General features: G+C 32.0%; 1 protein-coding gene across 4 annotated transcripts in view; it reads left to right on the top strand.

Moving 5' to 3' along the window:
- Positions 1 to 23,607, top strand: part of LOC143067115 (putative glutamate receptor) — a 53,732-nt gene that overhangs the window by 485 nt on the left and 29,640 nt on the right. For 3 of the 4 annotated variants that reach the window (XM_076240166.1, XM_076240164.1, XM_076240165.1), the window contains exons 2-4: positions 9,100 to 9,228; positions 9,679 to 9,918; positions 12,086 to 12,264. In XM_076240166.1, coding sequence (XP_076096281.1) covers positions 9,100 to 9,228; positions 9,679 to 9,918; positions 12,086 to 12,264 — 548 coding nt within the window. The remainder of the gene's footprint in view (positions 1 to 9,099; positions 9,229 to 9,678; positions 9,919 to 12,085; positions 12,265 to 23,607) is intronic. The other variant, XM_076240167.1, reaches the window with a different exon arrangement.

Raw genomic sequence — 23,607 nt, forward strand, 5'->3', positions numbered from 1 at the left:
AATGCAAACGGGTACATACACAATGTAGTCCTATCATTAAGTTGTCATTTTAGTGTTGTAGTTTTTGCCATAAAAGTGGAAGGTTTGGGTAACCACAAAACCAGGTTCAAAATTTTTTTCTTAGAATGTCCAGTACCAAGTCAGGAAAATGGCAACTGTTATCTTATAGTTTGTTTCTGTGTGTGTTGTATTGTCGTTTGGTTTTTTGTTGCATTTTAGTGTTTCTGTTGTTTCGTTGTTTTGCTTTTATATTTGATGTGTTTCTCTCAGTTTTAGTTTGTAACCCGGATTTGTTTTCTCTCAATTGATTTATGACTTTCGAACAGCGGAATACTACTGTTGTCTGTTATTTTAATCTAATATAATATGATGTCTATTAACGCCATAGAACTACACACAGTTTGACAATAAACTCATCATAGATACCAAGACTAAATTTTATATATACGCCAGACGCGCGTTTCGTCTACAAAAGACTCATCAGTGACGCTCGAATAAAAAAAAGGTAAAAAAAAAAACCAAATAAAGTACGAAGTTGAAGAGCATTGAGATCCAAAATTCCTAAAAGTGTTGCCAAATACAGCTAAGGTAATCTATGCCTGAGGTAGAAAAGCCTTAGTATTTCAAAAAAGTCAAAATTTTGTAAACAGTTAATTTATAAATATAACAATATCAATGATAATTCATGTCAGCACAAAAAGTGCTGACTACTGGGCTTGTGGTACAAACTATCTTTCTGTTATTTGAATGTCATATAAATACACACAGGAATGTACAAAAATAAATGTGGCTGTTAACTCAAAACCTTCTAGAAGGAAAGAATTTAAAAAATAGATAAATTAAATATAAACAGTATAACATTAGCTTAAGGAAGAAGCTATATGGAGCCCATTCAATACATAATTGGAAATCAAAATACCATTACAAATATAGCGTATACAAATATGACGTTAATCGACCCGTTATTAGATTACAGCCTCTCATTATAGCAACGCCTTCATCTTGTTATTACAAATTAATCCATTAAATCTGTCTTTTTGTTTAAATAAGAATTTTATTGACACAATTTCTGTATGAACAAAGTGTACGACCAATGAGACAATTATCATAAACAAATGTATGGTCAATGAGACAATAACCATTAATACGGCAGGTTAGGGTGTCCTGAGGTAGAATGTTTTAAGCTGGTAAGGAACGTGATGTCAGCGTTAACAAATAAAAGGGGGAGGGGTCCAGTATGAATTTAGCAAAATCTAACCCTATAGAAATGTGAGGCAAATTCATAAGTAAGATGCAACTTAAGTATTCTGGATCCCGTTTCTCTGACAAAAGGTTTATATCGTGCTGTACTAGTGATATTTTCCTATATTTTAACTACGAATTTCAACGCGAGTAAGCATGTGTTACTAGAAGATGATGTCTTTGTACAATTTTGTAACATTGCATTGACATATCAAGATGCATCAATTAAATTGTTTGAGGAAAAAGGAGGTCGGAAATATATTTTGATAGATTTATACAACATTTATCTAAATTCAAAATTTGGTGACTATGTGGAATGCACCTATCCCATCGAATTAGAGATAAAGGATACTACAGATACAGTTAAGTCGGCCTATATCTTGACTTACATCTAGAAATTGACAATGAGGATCGGTATAAAACGAAACTTTACGACAAAAGAGATGATTTCAGCTTTCCAATTGTGAACTTTCCATTTCTAAGTAGCAACATTCCAGCAGCACCTGCATACGGGGTATATATTTTTTTTTGATTTTAAACATATTTTATTCATTAAGATATGAAAAGGATTGAGCAACAGGCACAGCCTATAAAAGCTCTCTCCATATTACATGTACAAGGTATAATTCAATTACAACAACTGTATTTAAAATGCAATATAGTGGAACATGCATGCTACTTGTGAGCACACACGAGCACGGGGTATATATCTCCCAATTGATACGATATTCCCGTACTTGCATTACCTATCATGATTTTCTTGATAGAGGTTTACTGCTCACAAGGAAGCTATTAAACCAAGAGTTCCAAATGGTGAAGTTGAAATCATCCCTTCTTAAATTTTACGGACGCCATCACGAGTTGGTTGACCGTTATGAAGTAACAGTTTCACAATTGATATCGGATATGTTCCTTACGTCGTAACTACAATCCCCTTCCCTTTCATGAATGTTACCTACCGAATTAGACTATTTACCGGATTTGTTATCACATAAGCAACACAACGAGTGCCACAAGTACAAACAGGATTTGCTTACAAGTCCGGAGCACCTGAGATCACTCCTAGTTTTTGGTGGGGTTCGTGTTGTTTATTCTTTAGTTTTCGATGTTGTGTCATGTGTACTATTGTTTGTCTGTTTGTCTTTTTCATTTTTAGCCATGGCGTTGTCAGTTTATTTTCGATTTATGAGTTTGACTGTCCCTTAGGTATCTTTCGTCCCTCTTTTATCTTCTGCTGAAGTTCATAAACTGCAATATTTAGACAGCTATCGTTTAGGCTCACATTGTACACATGGCAATTTGAGCCATTGTTATATCTTCACAACCGTCATCGTAAATTTTCAAAAATCTTTTCTATCTGAACCTACATAGCAAATTGTGACCGCCTTTTATCCGAATGGTTTCTATGGAATGTATTTGAAAAATTGTTTTCGGGTAATTATCCATCAGTTGAATTCACAAATTCGTTAGTATTACACCAATAAAAACATATTCACACCTTCTCGTCCAATGGAGAATCAGCACTTTCCCATCTAGTTTAAAGAACTTAGAATTTTTCAAAATACTTATGATTTTTTACCCCGGAACATATGAGTTTACCTTGGCTGTATTTTGTAAAATCTTTCAGAATTTTGGGTCATGACCAAAATATTACTGTATTTGCCCTTTTTATTTATTTTTATTTCAGCGTCACTGATGAGTAGACGTTGACGAAACACGTCTGGCATACACAATTTGAATCCTGGTATCTGTGATGAGGTTATTCACTATAAAATGCTATGACTTTTCATTGTGGGTTAATTATTTATGCGAAGTCTTAATTACTGCACTTACAAAGTGTGAAATCCCCTGAGTAAATTTCCGAAAAAAATATGAGTACTGTTGCTTGTCTGAATTATGATAAATGAAAATTATAGGTTAGATAAAACTTGACCAAGTATTGTCTGACCAATTTGAAACATATTTACATCTTCGACAGTACAAATGTGTCTTTCCATTTGTTATCAATCAATCATTAACGTGATTTCATTTTTTAAGAAGTACTTATATGGTTAAAAAATGGTTATCTGTTAGTTTATGAAAAGGTATGTACACTGAAATTTAAAGAGAGGGATTTGCCCGAGCACTTAATTTCAGAGCATAAGCCCTTTTAATAGACAATCTTATTTAGCACATATTTAAACCTGTAGAAATCTTTTAATTGGTTATTGATAGTATATTTCGGTAGACTATTTGTAGCACAGGTGCCTGTACGATTGAGTTCATTAACTAAGTTTTATATTTTGTAAATATACTCACTGATACAATAGTAAAAAGGCTCTTACTCCAGAAGGGAAAAATGGTAGCTGCTGGCGTTAGTATGTATACGGATATAAAGCAGTGTTTTACTACATGTTCCTCTTTATAAGATGAAAAAATAAATTGACCATAAGCAGGCATATATAAAAGTAGTACCTCACCTTCAGACATTGTCACAGACTTTCAATTCATGGTAAAACATATCATTATTCGTATATAAAAAATGTATGGATGGTAAATTACCATAAGATAGCTTTGTACTCTAATCAAAGTATGTGAACCATATTTGTAATTCTGCATTTAATTGACAAAAAAACCTACAATTATCAAAAATATTGAGATTGATCAATATGAAAACTGACTCTTTTTTATTTTTGATTTTGGACACCTCATTTTATTCTAAAATAGCTGGTGGTAATTTCTGTTTTTAGATCTTGATTACAATACAATGAAATCTCACCCTTGTGTTCATTCTTTCATGGTTACTAAGTATACCGAAACGTATGTACTATGAATATTAGAAGGAAAGTTAATACAATTTGATTGGAAGAGAGTTTGTGAGTATGTGCTAACTTATAGAGTTTGTGAGTATGTGCTAACTTATATATTGGAAGAGAGTTTGTGAGTATGTGCTAACTTATATATTGGAAGATAGTTTGTGAGTTTGTGCTAACTTATATATTTGTGAGTATGTGCTAACTTTTATATTTCAAATCGTTTCATTTAATAAAAGACATATGATAAATCAACTTGTCGAACATGTCTATAATTATAGAATTAATGAATATTGATAATCCGATCGTTTGTTTATCAGATGCATGCCCTTTTTTTTTTATTGATAAATGCATTTATTTTTTTTAATTTCCTTTTCTTTATTTATCAATTCAGAAAATGTAATAAAATATACTGAAGGTTCCGGAAAACTGAAACATTAAGTATTATTACACGTTTCCAATTTCCAATTCTCTTCTCCACTCCCATATATGTACCATTATGTATCGTTTGCGTATTCTGAACTTAAGTTAACATGTTTATTTTTTTGTATTTTCTTGTTAGATTTATAATAATACGACAAACACAAGTACTCATGATTTGTTTTCATATGTTCTTATCTAATGGACATTGACTCAAATGATTGTACACTTCGTTTGTGCATTTTTTTTTAAGATTTCACTATAATTATTAATTATATCTAGTTTAATCTACAATATAATATTTCTCAATTACAGCATTTTATAGTGCACGGGGAGTCATGTACAATGTAAAATAGTAAGAAAATACTGATTTTTCATTTGACGAGGAGTGGCAAGAATATTTTGACACGTGGATAGTATACCGCTGTTCGAAATTCATAAATTGATAAGGGAAAAAACAAATCCGGGTTACAAACTAAAACTGAAGGAAACACATCAAATATAAAACTACGACACAACAGAAAAACAACTTTAAAATGTAACACACACAGAAACGAACTATAATATAACTCTAACCTTTTTCCTGACTTTTTTCAGGGCATTTTAAGAAAAATTGGGGGGGGGGGGGGGGGGGGTTGAACCTGGTTTTGTGGCATGCCAAACCTCCCGCTTTAATGGCAATGTTAAATATAACATTAAAATGACAATATTACATGACAGGACTACAATACAAATAAATGGGAGAAAATATGGGACAGAGAAACAAACGAATAGCCAACAAAAGATACTAGATTAAAAAAATAATAATACGTCAGACGTGCGTTACGTCCACACAAGACTAACCAGTGACGCTCAGATGAAAAAAGTTTATAGTAGCAAACTTTATAATAATGGTTCATATATAGAAGGGATAAAAAGAATTGAAGAGACGTGAATGGTGAAAATAAAATAAATGTTTATCTTTTTTTTAAAATCAGACATTAGTGTCAATGCTATTTATTCTTTTAAATAAACAATGGCTCGATATATTTAGGTGCTAGCCCACTAATTTATCCGCTCCAATATAGAGCATGTGTTAAAGAATCCATTTCATCATAAAAAAGTAGTGTTTTAAGGTTAACTGCTATACTATACTCCTATATTTGACATCTTTACCTACTATGTCTGTTTGTTTTGTTCAGACATCGTTGTCAATAAAATGGAATGTCATACAAGTGAGAGCTGAAACTAGCTATAAAACCAGTTTTAATCCACCGTTTTACACAAACAAATGCCTGTACCAAGTCAGAAATATGACAGTTGTTATCCATTTGTTTGATGTGTTGCGCTATTGATTTTGTCATTTGATTACGGACTTTCCGTTTTGAAATTTTTCTCAGAGTTGGGTATTTTTGTTATTTCAACTTTTATCTAAATTTTTTATGTTATTGCGTTCCATATTATACTTCTTTAAGACTTTTAAAAAACAAATCAGTGGTTATTTTAAGTAGTAGCTTTACAAGCAGTCTTCTTCCATTCCAAACTTTAAACATTGACTGAAATTGGCATGTTAAAAGGGGATACACTTACAATTCAGTGCAATGATGTTAGATTCAAGGTCAAATATTAAAAAATAATTCGGTTGAATAGATACAGATTTTGAATTGGTGGTCTGACACCTAAAGCAAATTATTTTTTAAAAAATCCAACACATTTATAATAGAAAAATAAAAATCTGATATTGTTTCTTTATGTCAATAAATATTGCTTAAGTTTTTTCAATTTTTAAAATATGCCACTTTTGAAAAGCTCATCTATATTAATATTATATATAACGGAAAATACCATTTTGAAAACAACTTTAGTTGGTCAGAAAATACAAAGCCATGTCTTATAAACACGCCTCGGGTTTCACATCTTCAACAACCATGACCAATTTTTCGCAATATTTGGTATTATCATGGAACATTTATACACAATGAAATAGACCAAAACAATGAAAATATTGATTGTTTTGTTAGCAACCTCAACCAAATGTGACAAAATAATTGATGATGAACGTATCATATTTTAGCTAAATACATTTAGTACTATACATCGACCGATTTTACGTAATTGTTAAAAAAAAAGGACATTAAGACTTTGTAGTCAGTCGGATGTTTTGACTTGTGTATATCACAAGACTTTAACAGTTGAAACGTACTTGGTGCACAATTATCTCTTAAATAACAAAAGGTACATCGCTGTCATCATTAGTGATTTAGTTTCTATTTTCAATTGTCTACAAATGATCAACATGTATTGTTTTTATACTTTATGTTTAGCCGAAATCTGTAAAATTACATGACGCATGTTTATTAAACTAGGAGTAGTTAATAGTCATACATTGTCAAGGTATCTGCAATTTTTGTAAAAATGTCGATTAGTTTGTCAGAAGTTAAAATTTCCCTCGCTCTAATTTTCCATGAATGAATATTCACAAGAGAAAGGAAAAGATCTGAAGATATATCCTAGAAATTCCGATAATTTGCCGATAAAAACATGCTATGACGAACAACATAATCGTCAAGCAAGAAATTAAAAGCATTGAGTAAAATATATTTTTTTTATGATGCACATGTAATTAGTACTGTCAATCTTAATAGAAGACAGGATATGTCTACAATTTTACGTGTTTACCGAACACAAAACATATTCATGAATTTATATGAAATTATTTTAGCTATTAATTTGGCTTCAAACTACTGAAATAGGCACCAATATTTTGTTGCTGTTAATGACTATTCCTTACTGCCTATTGAATAACAGGATATCTTGAATAATACATAAGTTAATTCTTGTGTGGTGATATGCACTGCATTGTTTGTTTAAATTGGAGCGCTACGTCAATCGCGTTATATACTGCAGTTAATTGATAAATATGACGGATATGTCAGCGGGAATAATAAATGTTCTATGTTTGTCCAAAAAGCAATTTAAAGCAACAAATGCATATATCAAAAGGCAACAATTTTCTTTAATTTCCTTTATTTGGACAAATTTTAAGTATTTGCTTATTGTATCTACAAAACTGCAAGCACTTTCAATTAATTGAAGTTTCAATCTAGAAATATAAAATTGGGCACATATTGAGTAAAATCCTATGGTGATGTCAACATGAAAAGATAAAAATAAATTAATCTTTTTGTTATATTTTGCACTATTCTGCTAAAAGAGTGCAATGTTAAAGATTTATTGAAAAAAAAATAATCAATATTATGAACTGCTAGTACCAGGAACTGTTTTATCATTCTGAAAAGGATTTTGATAAGTGAGGATAAATGTTCTTTATGTTCTTAAAAAATTAAAAGGATAACAACAATCATTATTTCAAGACTATAACTTTATTAGTCTGTGGGTCCACAAAGAGTTTTAATTATACGTTAGGTAAACAACGAAGATCAAAGTAAATTTCATGCACAAACTTTAGAATCATTTAACGGTGTTTATATTTCCAAACTCGTTGGCACTGCCCGTGTTTATTTTGAAGTTTTAGATGTTAATGAACGGATGAACGGAATCTATCTATGTATAACTGATAAATCACTAAGTCAGTGATTTCGTTACCACAAATAACTTACAAACTTTACTAAATTCTTACATAAATATAAAGATTAGGTTGTACATGTAGAGAAATTATTTCAAATGGGAAAGCACACACACTGTTACAGAGATGGTGTTAACCGTGCCTGGAAATTTAGAAACGGATTTGGTAAACTTATCGATTTTATCAAATAAACTTAATCTAAAAGGTTAATAACGAACACGATTATGAGATCTTTGAATATTGTGTTATTGGTATTGATATTGATTTTGTTATCAGTAAATCAAAAGCAAACACAATATTATTGTTATATACATATGCACTTCCACGGAACTACAATCTGTCGATACTTGTATGTTAACATTGCACATGGGCATGTTTTTTTTCTGACTGTTTATGCGTCTTTGTACTAAATCCATTAGATGTTTGATATGTACTAATTAATAATTTAGTTTTAAATGCATGATTTGTTTTGTTTAAGTTGTCTTTTTCTTTGAACTAATTGTCAGTTACTGAGAGTACTCTCAGATCTGTACATAATGTATTTTTGTATTTGTGATGTTCAAGTACCCGACATAACTCTTTGTTCTTGTTCGATGTATTTCTATTCTGTATGTATGTGCCTGTCCCCAGTCAGGAGCCTATAATTCAGTGGTTGTCGTTTGTTTTTGTTTATTAATTAGGCCCTTAGTTTTCTATGATAGCTGTCTATGTGGTATGGGCTTTGCTTATTATTGAAGGCCGTACGGTGACCTATGGTTGGTAATTTCTTTGTCATCTAATCTCTTATGAAGAGCTGTCTAATTGACCATCATATAACATTTTCTGTTTGATATCCACAGTTCCTTTCAGTTCAGTGTTTGCTTATACATGAGGTTATAGAAAGTACATAGCACTTCCAGAGTGTAAGTTATAGACATTGTTTGTGTCATTAATTTTCATTTTGTCATTGTAGGTTAAACTTATCAACATGAACAGGACGACAGGTACTTATACCCGATTAAAAGTATAAGAACATCTGTCATGTAATGAGTTTTAAATATGTGTGACATGAAATATGTATGTTATTTTTTATTGTTGTAGATATGTTTGGCATTGAGGATAAACTACACATCCAGTTTGTAAAATTGAAGCACAATGGGGCAACCTATATGATAAATGTGTCAATGCATTTTCACAAAAATAATGAAACCTTCATGTACTGTTCTGAATGTAAGTACAAATAATTTGCTGTGGGTAAAGTGATATTCGAAGCCAACATGCATTTATTGTTTTGAATTAAATTGAATGCATAAATTATTGATTTTAACCATTAAAGGAACACGTGAATTATTCAAGAACCTTGTGTTTATTTAACAACCAATGTTTTTTTTCATACAACAACTGATGTCATAACGGAATCAAACACAATCATTGACAAAACAAAAAATGAAAAGCACCAACAATAAATTCCAATACAACAAAAAGTTTTTTTCTTTTAATAATGTTATGTTTTATATAGGAAACACATGTTTGACTGGTGATTTAAGTTTATATTTAACGAAAAGTCCCCCCCCCCCCCCCAAATATTTACAATTTGGTTTTGAAGTCAACCACTCTCTTTGTGTAGAAGTCTTTGTGACCATATATGCATGTAATGTCAGTGTTTTCTATTATTTTCAGTGAGTGAAATATCTACTTCAGATACAGTTTGTTTATCGTCATCTTTAAAATGTACATTGTTAGATACTTTTAATGAGTTTGCGATTGGATCCATGATTTGTGGAACACAAATGAAATACGATTTGCATGTTATTACTCAAAATATCGAAACAAAAAAGTTAAAAGAATCTGATATTTTACTTCAATTCATCAAGATTGTTCACTGGAGAAATTTGGTGCTTTTCTATCAGAATAAAACAGGTGAGTTAAAAATTGTGAATTATCGAATGCTTTTTGTTTTCTGATGTTATAATTTTGCAGATAACTAAATCGATTGGTATATTACAATGGATCCTAAAATTTTACTGACTCACTGTTGTAATTGATGTATATACTATATAGTTTTAATGTTGAAACGATTTTCAGTAAAATGATAACATCTATTTACTGTCTCAAAACATTATATTTTAAACAGATTACAGATGTTCGTAAAATCATTGCATTTTATCTGATTCTTAGCGTTGTGCAAATAAATTCTATGTTTTGATACAATACATTGTTTTTGTATACATGTCCATTTATGTTCTTATATCCTGACGGTACATATAATGTAGCACTGTCCTCCAATATATGTATCTTGTGTTTTTAGTCGTTGCTTTTTTGTTTTTTTATGTGTGTTTGTGTCAATCTAATCTGTGTAGGTCTTACCAGGTGATTTGAACATTTTGTTCTTATATTGTACTGTTACGTCACTGACTGTGGTAAGGGGAGGGTAGGGCGTTCAGACGAATGTTTTATTTCGCAACATTCTTCATGCGTATGTCAAACACAAGAGGCATGCAATTAAATACGGTAGTCAACTTCTTTCTATCGACTTTTGTTTTCGTTTATCCTCTAAGCATTAATCAGGCCGTTGATTTCCTATTTCCTATTGGTTCATATGTAATGGGTATGTTGGTTGAATTAGTGGAACCATTTGATTTTGTCATGTTGTATGGACTTTTCCGTTTTATAATTAACCTTGTTGGTATTTTTATCAATTAGTTTTTATTATTTACTATACAGTACGGATTTTGCTTTTTGTTGATTGTTGCTTAATGCTGATTGCCGTAGGGGGACCATAAATTGTATACGTCCTCAACTTCAATTTCATTGAATAATTCAATAGATCTTAAGATAGGTCTTTTATTTAATTGTTGTTTTCGTTAATATTTACGATGTAAAAGTGCTCAACCAAGAAGTTGACATTCAATAACAACTGATGAAGTCATCATATAGCTTTTTTTTTATTTTGATACGTGATTGATGTAGAAGATAATATAAGTTATCATTGGAACTGTGACATGAATAACCACAGATAACATTTGCAAACGGTTATTAAATATGTATAAAAAGCTTATGTGCATCGCTTTATATGAAAAGTGATATATATCAATCGATCATATCATATTATATATAACCACAGGTTAATCAATAAAATAAACAACACTATTTTCTGTACCAGATGCGGATTTCTAATATATGGCTTCAGTGATTATCGAGACCAAAAAATGTGACCTACCGAATTAGACTATTTATCGGATTTGTTATCACATAAGCAACACGGCGTTGTCAGTGTATTTTCGATTTATGAGTTTGACTGTCCCTCTGGTATCTTTTGTCCCTCTCTTGAGTCTCCAACGATTATTAGAAAGATGAAGAGCTCTAACCCCCCCAAAAAAGGCAGAAAGTATTACTTAAGACGGACAATATATTCGAACTTTGCTCGAGGGAGATATATTCCTTTATTATAAATAATTTCCAAAATTTTGTAACAAAAAATTTTAATAACACAAAATCAGTATTTTCATTTCAATACCGAAGTACTGGATACTGGGCTTGTGATACCCTCGTGTAGTATCAGTCCACGAGCAGAGTTGTCAACCTAGAACGGATAAAGTACATAAATGGTACCAATTTTTGTGCACCACATACACGTATACCGATATTGATTCATTTCACGTATATGTTTATTCACACACTTGCTGAGGCTTTTAAACACGTGGTCTTTTGTTAAAATTGAATTTTAAACTTAAAATAATATTACACATCATATAATTCATAGACTGAAATACAGTTACATTTTCCTCTCAGGAGTAAATGATTTCTTGTCACGGTTATTTAAGGGGAATTTTCATACCCGAGGAACATATATACCTAACTATGGCATTGTCATATTATTACAAAACAGGACAAACCATGAAATCACTATGCAAACCTCAGTGATAGTAAACGTTTTTTCAAGCATAGCATTTTCATGGCATAACATTCTACTATTGTAATGTACGATTTTTTTCTCTGAAGAAAACGGAATGATGTCTATTGACTGTAAGAGAAGTTATTTTCACAACGTCGTTTATTATATATATGTAAAAACCTTCTTTTTCAGAGAAAGTCACAAGTTCTCTAATAGACGAATTATCAGATATCGGTATATGTGTATCTATGGTTAATACAGATAGGATAAATGGTAGTGAGCTTAGTAACTACATTATCCAGTCTTTCAAAGAAACCTCTAATATGCTAGTGATTTGCTATGCAGCATGCATACATAGTGTTTTACAGTTGGTAAGTTATACCATTTATCCTATTATTTATATGTTTGGAGGTATCTCGTTTCAAAATAGTTGTAACAATATCATCTATTTCATGTTATCTAAAAGCAGATCAAAGGACAACGATTTGAAATACCCGGAATTAAAGTCCTGAATAAAAATGAACATTCGAGATCCATACTGAAATCTTGGAAACTATTTAATAGGTATTTTACAAATCCTTGCATTGCCTCATTACACTAGATTCAACAGTCCAATACATGTAATAAGCTTTCGGAAATTTATTATGAAATTTTTGATGTACATTCTTACCCTAAGTCTGTATCAATTTAGATGAGAGATGTTTACGGCTTGGAATTTGATTAAAGATGTTTTATAAAGTTCTTAAAGTTTTGACTCTCAACTGTTGACGATGACCAATATACTCGAATAGTCAATCTCTGAATACCAGATGGTTTTACAAAATTTGCCAAGGTTGATTGTTCTTTTGGGTCAGGCTTTTTATATTATTAAACATACATCTCTGTGTTTTCTCAATAAAGAAATAACAGAAATATAATAAGGAACTTATTCTATCTTTATGTTAATTGATAATACATTTTAGTTAATCTTAATGCTATGTGATTTCTTTGAAATCATAATTCCAAGTGTTAAAAGAAAGAAATTGATTGATATTCAAACTAATCATTGGTTTTAACGGGTGTCAATTATCAACCAAGCAACTTATTTCTTTCATCTTTGAATGGCTATGTATAGGTTTTTCAATTACTATAATGTTAACGGGAATTTCCTTGTTGAATTTTCCTCGGAGTTCAATATTTTGTGATTTAACTTTTTAGTCGTGAGGTTTACAACAGTTAAAATTTACACATTTTGTTAATAATCTAAGTAGACATTTTTTGATTGTATTAAGCCATTCCAATTGATATTTTAGAGTGTGTATTTCTATGTTGTGATGTTATACTATTGTTTCAGAAAAGGGAGACGGTTTGGTACCAATACAACGATTAATCCCGCTGCAATTGTTTCGCTTGTCCTAAGTCAGGAATCTGATGTTCAGTGGTTGTCGTCTGTTTATGAGGTTCATAAGTTTTTCTCGTTTCTCGTTTTTATATAGATTAGACCGTTGGTTTTCCCCTTTGAATGGTTTTACACTAGAATTTTTGGGGCCCTTTATAGCTTACTTTTCCGTGTGAGCCAAGGCTCCGTTTTGTAGACCGTACCTTGACCTATAATGGTTTACTTTTATAAGTTGTGACTTGGATGGATAGTTGTCTCATTGACACTTATACCACATCTTCTTATATCTAATTATTAATGTGTTTAAATTTCATGTTTTCATAAAAGGAAGACTAAAACCGTAATTTTCCTAGAAATTTGTAGCAACATATAGCACAATCAGAAAGGAAACAATGATATGTAATGCCATGTAATTCATACACAAATAAGCATTTGTTTGGAGGAATGCACGTTTTGGAAAATAACTCCGTTCCATCAAAGGTTCATTGCGACCTTTACTTTTTTCTTTGTCGACTTTTAAAATGTTACCATTCTACTTTAGACAAAAGATACCGGAGGGACAGTTAAACTTGTAGATCGAAAATAAACTATACACGCCATGGCTTAAAAAGAAAAAGACAAACAGACAAATAATAGTTCACAAGACACAACATAGAAAACTAACGACTAAGCAATACGAATCACACCAAATACTTGGGGTGATCACAGGTGTTCCGGAAGAGTAAGCAGATCCTGCTCCACATGTGGCACCCGTCGTGTTGCCTATGTTATTACAAACCAGGTTAATAGTCGAATTCGGTAGGTCACATTCGTGAAAAGGGAAGGGATTGTAGTTACAACATAAGAAACATATCCAATATCTGTGTAACAGTTATTCAATAACTGTCAACCAACTTGTGATGGCGTCCGTAAAATTTACGAAGGAATGATTTAAACTTCACCATTTGGAGCTCTTGGTTTAATAGCTTCCATTGTTAGAAGCAACCCTCTATCAAGGAAATCAAAGTAGGAAATAGATGCCCGGGAAAATCGTATCAATTCGGATTTATATACTCCGTATGTAAGCGCTGCTGGAATGTTGCTACATAGAAATGGAATTATCATAATTGGGAAGCTGAAATTAAATCTTTTGTCGTAAAGTTTTTTTTTTCAACCGAACCTCATTGGTTATTTCTAGATATTAGTCAAGATATGAGGCAGATCTAGCTGTATCTGTTGTATCCGTTATCTCTGAGATACAACTTGGAGTTATAACTTAAAAACAACGTTGGTGGAAAGATATTTATGGGTATATATTGATTTATGTGATTCGTTCTTATGTTGTACTTATACACCGCTGTTCCAGGTTAGGGGAGTGTTTGACCACGCTGCGTTCTGTGTGTATGTGTCTGTCCCTATTCAGGAGCCTGTTATTGTTTATGTGTTACATATTTGTTGTTCGTTCATTTTTTGGACATAGATTGCCACATGTTGAGCAGGATCTGCTTACCCTTCCGGAGCACCTGAGATCACCCCTAGTTTTTGGTGGGGTTCGTGTTGTTTATTCTTTAGTTTTCTCTGTTGTGTCATGTGTGCTGTTGTTTGTTTGTCTTTTTCATTTTTAGCCATGTCAGTTTGTTTTAGATTTATGAGTTTGACTGTCCCTTTGGTATCTTTCGTCCCTCTTTTTTAGGCTGTTAGTTTTTCGTTTGAATTGTTTTACTTAATCATTTCGGGGCCTTGTATAGCTGACTATGCGGTATGGACTTTGCTCTTTGTTGAAGACCGTGCGGTGACCTATAGTTGTTAATTTCTGTGTCATTTGGTCTCTTTGGCAATCGTATCACATCTTCTGTTTTATATATATACTACTTATCAGACCTCTCTGATAAACAGTTTAAGCTTTAATAGATTATTTTTACTTAAAGATTTAAGAATGAGCCAATGCATTTATTTTTAAATAGAGTGAACAAATTATGTTTGGTAATAGTTATCAAAGGTACCAGGATTATAATTTAGTACGCCAGACGCGCGTTTCGTCTACATAAGACTCATCAGTGACGCTCATATCAAAATATTATAAAGCCAAACAAGTACAAAATTAAAGAGCATTGAGGATTCAAAATTCCAAAAAGTTAGCCAAATACGGCTAAGGTTATCTATGCCTGAGATAAGAAAATCCTTAGTTTTTCGAAAAATTAAAAAAATGATCACATTATTGATATTCATGTCAACACCGAAGTATTGACTACTGGGCTGGTAATACCCTCGGGGACGAAACGTCCACCAGCAGTGGCATCGACCCAGTGGTGTAAATAGTTATCAAAGGTACCAGGATTATAATTCATATCAAAATATTATAAAGCCAAACAAGTACAAAATTGAAGAATATTGAGGATTCAAAATTCCAAAATGTTAGCCAAATACGGCTAAGGTTATCTATGCCTGGGATAAGAAAATCCTTAGTTTTTCGAAAAATTAAAAAAAATGATCACATTATTGATATTCATGTCAACACCGAAGTATTGACTACTGGGCTGGTGATACCCTCGGGGACGAAACGTCCACCAGCAGTATCATCGACCCAGTGGTGTAAATAGTTATCAAAGGTACCAGGATTATAATTTAGTACGCCAGACGCGTATTTCGTCTACATAAGACTCATCAGTGGCGCTCATATCAAAATATTAAAAAAGAAGGACGAAAGATACCAAAGGGACAGTCAAACTCATAAATCTAAAACAAACTGACAACGCCATGGCTAAAAATGAAAAAGACAAACAAACAACAGCACACATGACACAACATAGAAAACTAAAGAATAAACAACACGAACCCAACCAAAAAACATGGGTGATCTCAGGTGCTCCGGAAGAGTAAGCAGATCCTGCTCCACCTGTGGCACCCGTCGTGTTGATTATGTGATAACAAATCCGGTAAATAGTCTGATAGAAATTTCCATTGCTTTGCCTTTTCAAATTTGTCTGAGACAAACATAAATATTTCCTTCATCTAAAATGTCAGTTTATTTCTTGATAAGTATATTTTACATAACGGATATGGTATATATCAATCCGACATGAAAACAAATCATAAAATTCAATTTTCAAAATGGACACCAAAGGAATAGTGCTTTTATTTACTTTCCATATCTACAGACATAAACAACAGGACTGAGATGGATGGAACCAAAAACATCATACTGTTTACTTTGATCATCAGATCGAATTTAGAATTAATCAAATATGTTGAATTTCAATGGGATAGCAAACACCCTAAGCTTTTTGATAAATTGATTTCAAGTTCTGTGCTAAAATCAATATTAAATAAGCGTCGATTAGTTAAAACATAACAATTAAAATATTTCCTGATATAAAAATAACTTAACTTGTCGATAAAGCGTGTAAAATAAACTAATAAGCACCTTGGTTAAACATACTTGAGTTTTCTCATTTGCTATCATATTTTATCGTCTCTTTTTTTATACCTTTAACACAAGTAATCACCAAATGAAATAAGCAAATAAGGAAAAGTAAATTTCAACAAACACTTTAATAGAGTAAAACTTTGTCTTCAAGAATGTAAAACTAAATTGTAAATATTTTGGGTGAAGTATTTAGTTCCCTTACCGTACAGCGGGTTTGTTTAGTAGGTGTACAACTTTGCGATTCAGAGTCAGCAAAGTATACGAAACATATGGGCGGTTTTCATGTTTGCGGTTTTTACGGTTGATATAAGCGGTCATCTTAGTTCCAGAATCTATGGCAAACGAGACGATATAAATTTCTAAATTATAAATTTGCCCCACCTAAGCAGTAATATACCAACTCCTCCTGCATATGAAATATACATTTCCCAACTCATTCGGTATGTAAAAAATTATGTACAGCTTCCTCTCATACTTTCAAAACGTCACCAGTGTCCGAGTGAACATTTTGATGAATGCCAAAGAACCTTTCGTCCGTTTTCTACAAAGTCATCGGAAAGTACCAGGAACTTGTTAATAAATATTCCATATCAACTTCACCAATATAACACGATGGTCTTGAAGTTCTAGGCATTGACATTGTTTGTCACCTTAATAATGTGTTAAAATGTGTTATACTATTCTTTTGGTTTGTTTTGATAATGTTGTATGATTGACTTTTATTTGTCTTTTTATATTTTTAACCTTTATTGTATAGTTCATATTTGGTAATTTCCTTTTGTTGTGACTCGATATTTATGCATCCCGCCATTATATAATTGAGCTATGGCCATATGATTAAGATTATAACAGAATGTTGACTGCTGTACTTCAAATATTGACATGTTTACCTATGTTGTCTCTGTTTTGCTCTCACAAAATAAAATTTTAATGAATTTGACTGTTTTAACCGGAGGAGGTTTAGCTAGCTACTATAAAAGCAGGTTGAACCCATTCTAAATAGTGAAATGTCTGTACCATGGGAGAATTATTACAATTGCTTTCCATTTGTTTGATGTGTTTGATCTTTTGATATTGCAATTTGTTAAGGTACTTTCTGTTTTGAATTCTTTTGGAGTTCGGTATTGTTGTTTCAGACTTTTGACGTACTTATTAAGTTATAAAATTAACAAAAGTCACTTATTACTCTTATATTATTTGACTATACTAAACAAGGGTAAAAAGCCTGACAGAGTACCTTAAGATGTTAAACATGTTTTTTTAAATTATTTTACAATAATAAATAAGAGTATACATAAGTTTTTTTAAGGCCCTACGACATACATGTTGTTAAAACTAACATTATGTTTTTGGCCTGACCGTGAAAAGTCAGATCGAGCACAAAACTCTTTTACTTTTATGAATGACTGAAACATATGCATAAATTGCATAAATGTTTGCGGAATATTTTTTGCAATGTTCATTAATCCGCTAAAATAATCGAAATCGTAAAATGGCACTCATAATATATCTTCTTTTATCTATTAACACTTCGCAAAAATAACCCGCTTAAATGTAAACGATTGAGCTTGTTGATAAAATAAGTTATCTGTATCAATGTTATCACGATGCCGTCTCTTTTCCTCGATTGTGACATCAACAAATGCCAACCATTACCAAGCTTTTTGACTCTTTGGTTAGTCCTGTTTTATTATATGCTTCAGAGGTATGGGGATTTGAAAATAAAGAAAGCATTGAAAAAATACACCTTCAATTTTGCAAAAACATTTTGAAATTAAGAAGCAGTACACCAAATTATATGGTGTATGGGGAACTCGGAAGATTCCCTTTGGAAACCATTGTTAAACGTAGAATGGTGTTGTTTTGGAATAACTTATTATCGGAAAATAACAAGTTATCTTCCATTATGTATAAATTAATGCTCAAATTACATTTTCAAAACCCCACAAAATTTAAATGGATTACGTACGTTAAATCCATATTTGACGAAAATGGAATTAGTTTTATTTGGCAAAATCAACTTCCATTGGATAAACTGGGTTTAAAGAACATTATTTCACAAAAACTGAATGACCAATTCATCCAACATTGGTTTTCACAAATGAATAACTCTTCAAGAGGTGCATTTTATTCATTTTATAAAGAGGAATTTCGTTTGGAAACCTATTTGATAAAGTTGAAGCTGTGTGACAGGGTTTATATGGCAAAACTCAGATGTTCAAATTTAAAAATTCCTGTAGAAACGGGAAGATGGTCCGGAATTCCAAAAAATGCACGAATTTGTCATCTCTGTGGAAATGGAATAGGAGATGAATTTCATTACCTTTTTAAATGTCAAAAACAAGAAATAAAACTGCTTAGAAATAAATATATACCACAATATTATACTGCAAATCCAACGGAGTACAAATTGAAACAGCTTTTAACATTTTGTCATGTAGAACTTTACAAAAACTTAGCAATATTTTTAAAAATTCTTACACGATACTTGTGATTTATGTTAGTCTGTTTTGAGTCGAATGTTATGGTAGTTTGTAAATTGACATCTTGCTATATTTTACCATGTATGTAGTATTATTATGTTTAGTGTGAATGTATTGAGTATAAACATGTGTATACGTGTATATATGATGTCCTCTTGTACACCTATGTGTCTGAGGTTAATTAATAAAGTATTGTCTATTGTCTATTGTCATACGCATGACTAGTACTTCTCCAGCGGAGAACCTGACTTAGGTCGGGCTTACGCAAATTTTGTGTATGCGCCTGTTCCAAGTCTTGAATATGTAATTGAGTAGTTCTCGTTATTTACCGTTTATCATATTTGTTTTCGGTTATCCCATTGTATAGTTTGTTCTTATGCCTTGCTATTGCATGATTGTCTCTTATAAGGGTAGTGTTAGCCATCCGCTAACATTCTTAACCCCGCCATATTATGGTAACTGTCCTGAGTCTGTGATTCGGTGGTTGTCGTTTGTTGGTGTATATCAATCTTTTTCTTTTACATTTTTGACATTAAGCAGACCGTTAGTTTTCTCGCTTTAATTGTTTAACAGTTGTCCATTCGGGGTCTTTTATATCTTTCTATGTGGTATGGAATTTGCCTATTGTTAAAGACTGTAAAGTTACCTATAGTTGCTGACTTCTACGTCATTTATTACTTTAAAAGCATTGAACCCTGTTTTGTTTGCATCTTGATCACTGCAATTAAATAGTAGAAATCAGTAGTTTATCTTTGTTCAATTCAAAGTCGGTTAAGAAAATACAGATCAGGATAACAAAACTAACATCGAATGAATCGAATATCAATCCTTGATAGAGGGTTGCTGCTCACAAGGAAGCTATTAAACCAGGAGTTCAAAATGGTGATGTTGAAAATTTTACGTACGCAATCAAGCGTTGGTTGACCGTTATGGAATAACTGTTTCACAGATGATATCAGATATGTTTCTAATGTCGTAACTACAATTCCCTTCCCTTTCACGAATCTAACCTACCAAATTAGACGATTTACCGAGTTTGTGATAAAAGGAACAATACGACGGCTGCAACATATGGAGCAGGATCTGCTTACCCTTTCAGAGCACCTGATATCAATCCCAGTTTTTAGTGGGGTTCCTATTGCTTAGTCTTTAGTTTTCTATGTCGTGTCTTGTGTACTATTTTTTTATGCCCCACCTACGATAGTAGAGGGCCATTATGTTTTCTGGTCTTTGCCTCCGTTCGTCCGTCCGTCCGTCTGTGCCTCCGTTCGTCCGTCCGCTTCAGGTTAAAGTTTTTGGTCAAGGTAGTTTTTGAAGAAGTTGAAGTCCAATCAACTTGAAACTTAGTACACTTGTTCCCCATGATATGATCTTTCTAATTTTAATGCCAAATTATAGTTTTGACCCCAATTTCATGGTCCACTGAACATAGAAAATGATAGTGCGAAGTTCAGGTTAAAGTTTTTGGTCAAGGTAGTTTTTGATGAAGTTAAAGTTACATCAACTTGAAACTTAGTACACATGTTCCCTATGATATGATCTTTCTAATTTTAATTCCAAATTAAAGTTTTGACCCCAATTTCACGGTCCACTGAACATAGAAAATGATAGTGCGAGTGGGGCATTCGTGTACTATGGACACATTCTTGTTAGCCATGGCGTTGTCAGTTTATTTTCGATCTATGAGTTTGAATGTCCCTTTGGAATCTTTCATCCCTCTTTTAAGAAAATACAAATCATGATAACAAAACTAACACCGAATAAATCGCATTGAACTCGGAAAGAAAGAGAATGCATTCGTTGACAGAGTATGTGTCTAGCCTGGTAAATTCAAATATCACAATCGGGAATATAACACAGTAGATCAATTTACTCCTCAGAGAAGCATTATTGTATTTAAAACAAGAAGACTGCTAAAATATCAAATAGCAATGACAATATAAGAAATTAAGAATAAATAGAAGAAAAATTTTTGACATTTATTCAATAACAATACAAACTAACAAATGACCCTTGAAAACAACCGTCGCGCTACGATGAAGCAATATCGTTTTTGATCCAACCTTTAACAAGTAGCCTATCTGTTTAGAAATTGATTTATCGTCTGACCTGTTGCATTGTAAAATAGCAGATGACAATCGATCCACGTCTTTTTTGAAATATACAAATCGTTATAGAAGAATACTGTCTTTTCATCTAAATGACATTCATTGTTCCGTTATCAAACGACAGTTTCATTATTTTTTTTCAACACGTTTTTGCCACGCAGATAAAAATTGTCTGGTATAGGAACGTACAATAAATTTACCGATTTTTTTGTAGCAAGTAAACGAGGTCCTTGACCCCAATTGTCTTTTATTTTCAAAGTCGCACTGACAGTAAACCATAAATATATTATTATAAAAATGCTCTCTTTAAGTTTTCTCTCTAACCACATACAATTTGTTTGTTTAAGTATAGCATTTATAAAATGAGACAATATTGCAGATATCCTATCTAGACAAAAATATTTTTTTTTTTGTTAATTTTTTTCTCTCAAAAACTACATTTTGGGAAAGAATTGAAACAACTTTATCGTTTAACCTCCCCATCTACCTTTGTGAATGATGTTTGTGAATGACGTAATAATAACAAACTGAATGCTTTCAAAATGTCATTTCATATTGATTACCTGCAAGTAAAAATTTACTTCCACAAAAAAACACTTTATTGGAGATAACATCCTACCAATGTGTGATATCTATATCTGTGCAAGTGTATCAGTTATATAATTCCATGAATTCAAAGACACCAGGCATATCTGTATGAAAAGCATGATCAATAGATTTTTTAACGTATGTTTTATCGTCGTTTATTTTATTTCATCGTCTAATTGAAGCATTTTAACAAAATTTTAATTGCAAAAACGCATTTAAAGAAAAAAAATGTGATGCATTATTTTCTCATGTTACAACCAGGGAGGTAAATCGACTATGTATTGTGAATTAAATGAACTTTTTACATTGTTGAACACTTCCTAGATAAGAAAGAAATGTATTATCAAAAATAAGAAACGAGGTATTAACCTCCTGTAAAAGTTTACGGTATGACTCCTTATGTTGAGTGGTTGTATATATGGCAATTTATACTAAACAACCTAAATGATTCAACAATCGCGTCAAAATAATGAAGTTATGCGTCGATATAAATTATTTTTGTATAAAAGAGAAATGGATGATACCAAAGGGATGCTCAAACCCAACTCATATGTTCAAAAAAGTCACAACACCGTAAAAAAAACGACAAAAGACATGCAACAGTCCAGACCAGATAACACAGGATAGAAACCTATTAACAGTGCAGCACGAACCCAACCGGGGGTGATCTGAGATATTCCAGATTGGTGAACACGAAATGTTAAAGATGTAATACCTAACTCACGTCTCCAATTGTCTTTTACTAATATCCTGAAAAAAGTTGGTATATCAAAATCAAACATGAAGTTGAATAGTATTGCAAGTCAATTATTGCAATAAGGTTTGTTAAATACGATTAAAATTGAAAAAAAGCAATCAACGCCATATGGTAGAAAATTATAGTGTTGGCTAACGGAACAGTTGTTTCAATATCAATTACATGGTCTTTTTAATATAAATTTCCTGTTTGAACTTTGAATTTTCGAAAAACTAAAAATTTTCCAATCCCAGGGATATATTACCTTAGCCGTATTTGGCACAACTTTTTCGAATTTTGGGTCGTCTGGCGTACTAAATCATAATCCTGGTACCTTTTATAACTATTTCGAACCAGTGGTTGTAAATAACATCAAAGATACCAGGTCTACCGGTATCATATGTGAACATATGTCAATAAACATGACATATTTGTAAACTTGCCGTTCCAGGAAGAACAACTGTTTCAACTTGCAATCCTCATGCGAAACTATTTAAAGTTTTCTCTTGAGCACAATTTTTACCTACATTAGAATTAAGAAATAGTTCATGGGGGATTGAATTTATACTTATTTTACCATGGATTTGCCCTCTATGCTAAATATTTTACCACGAGCGACAAGCGAGGGGTAAAATATCACCATAAAGGGCCAACCCTAGGTTAAATCAGTATAAATTCAAGCCCCCACCATGAATTATTTCTATTCTAATAGGACAAATACGGCAATTCTTTTGGATCGACGCGCTTTATGTGAATGCAAATATTTGCCATTCTCATAAATAAACGCACTATTAACTTCACGTTAAAGAACGGAGCAAACTGAAAAAAATAAATTATTTTTTTTTATAATGTATCAAGATAGATTTGCATGAACTTAAATGATAATTTTACTGATATACCTTATTTTTATTACAAAAAAGGTTTATAACAAATTTTAGAATCGTTTGTTTACGTTTCCTTGTTGTGAGGATTTTCGGTTTCCCAAATGGTATTTTCCCGTAAATGCTTACATTCT

Source organism: Mytilus galloprovincialis, chromosome 3 (genome assembly GCF_965363235.1).
Source record: "Mytilus galloprovincialis chromosome 3, xbMytGall1.hap1.1, whole genome shotgun sequence".
Taxonomy (NCBI): domain Eukaryota; kingdom Metazoa; phylum Mollusca; class Bivalvia; order Mytilida; family Mytilidae; genus Mytilus; species Mytilus galloprovincialis.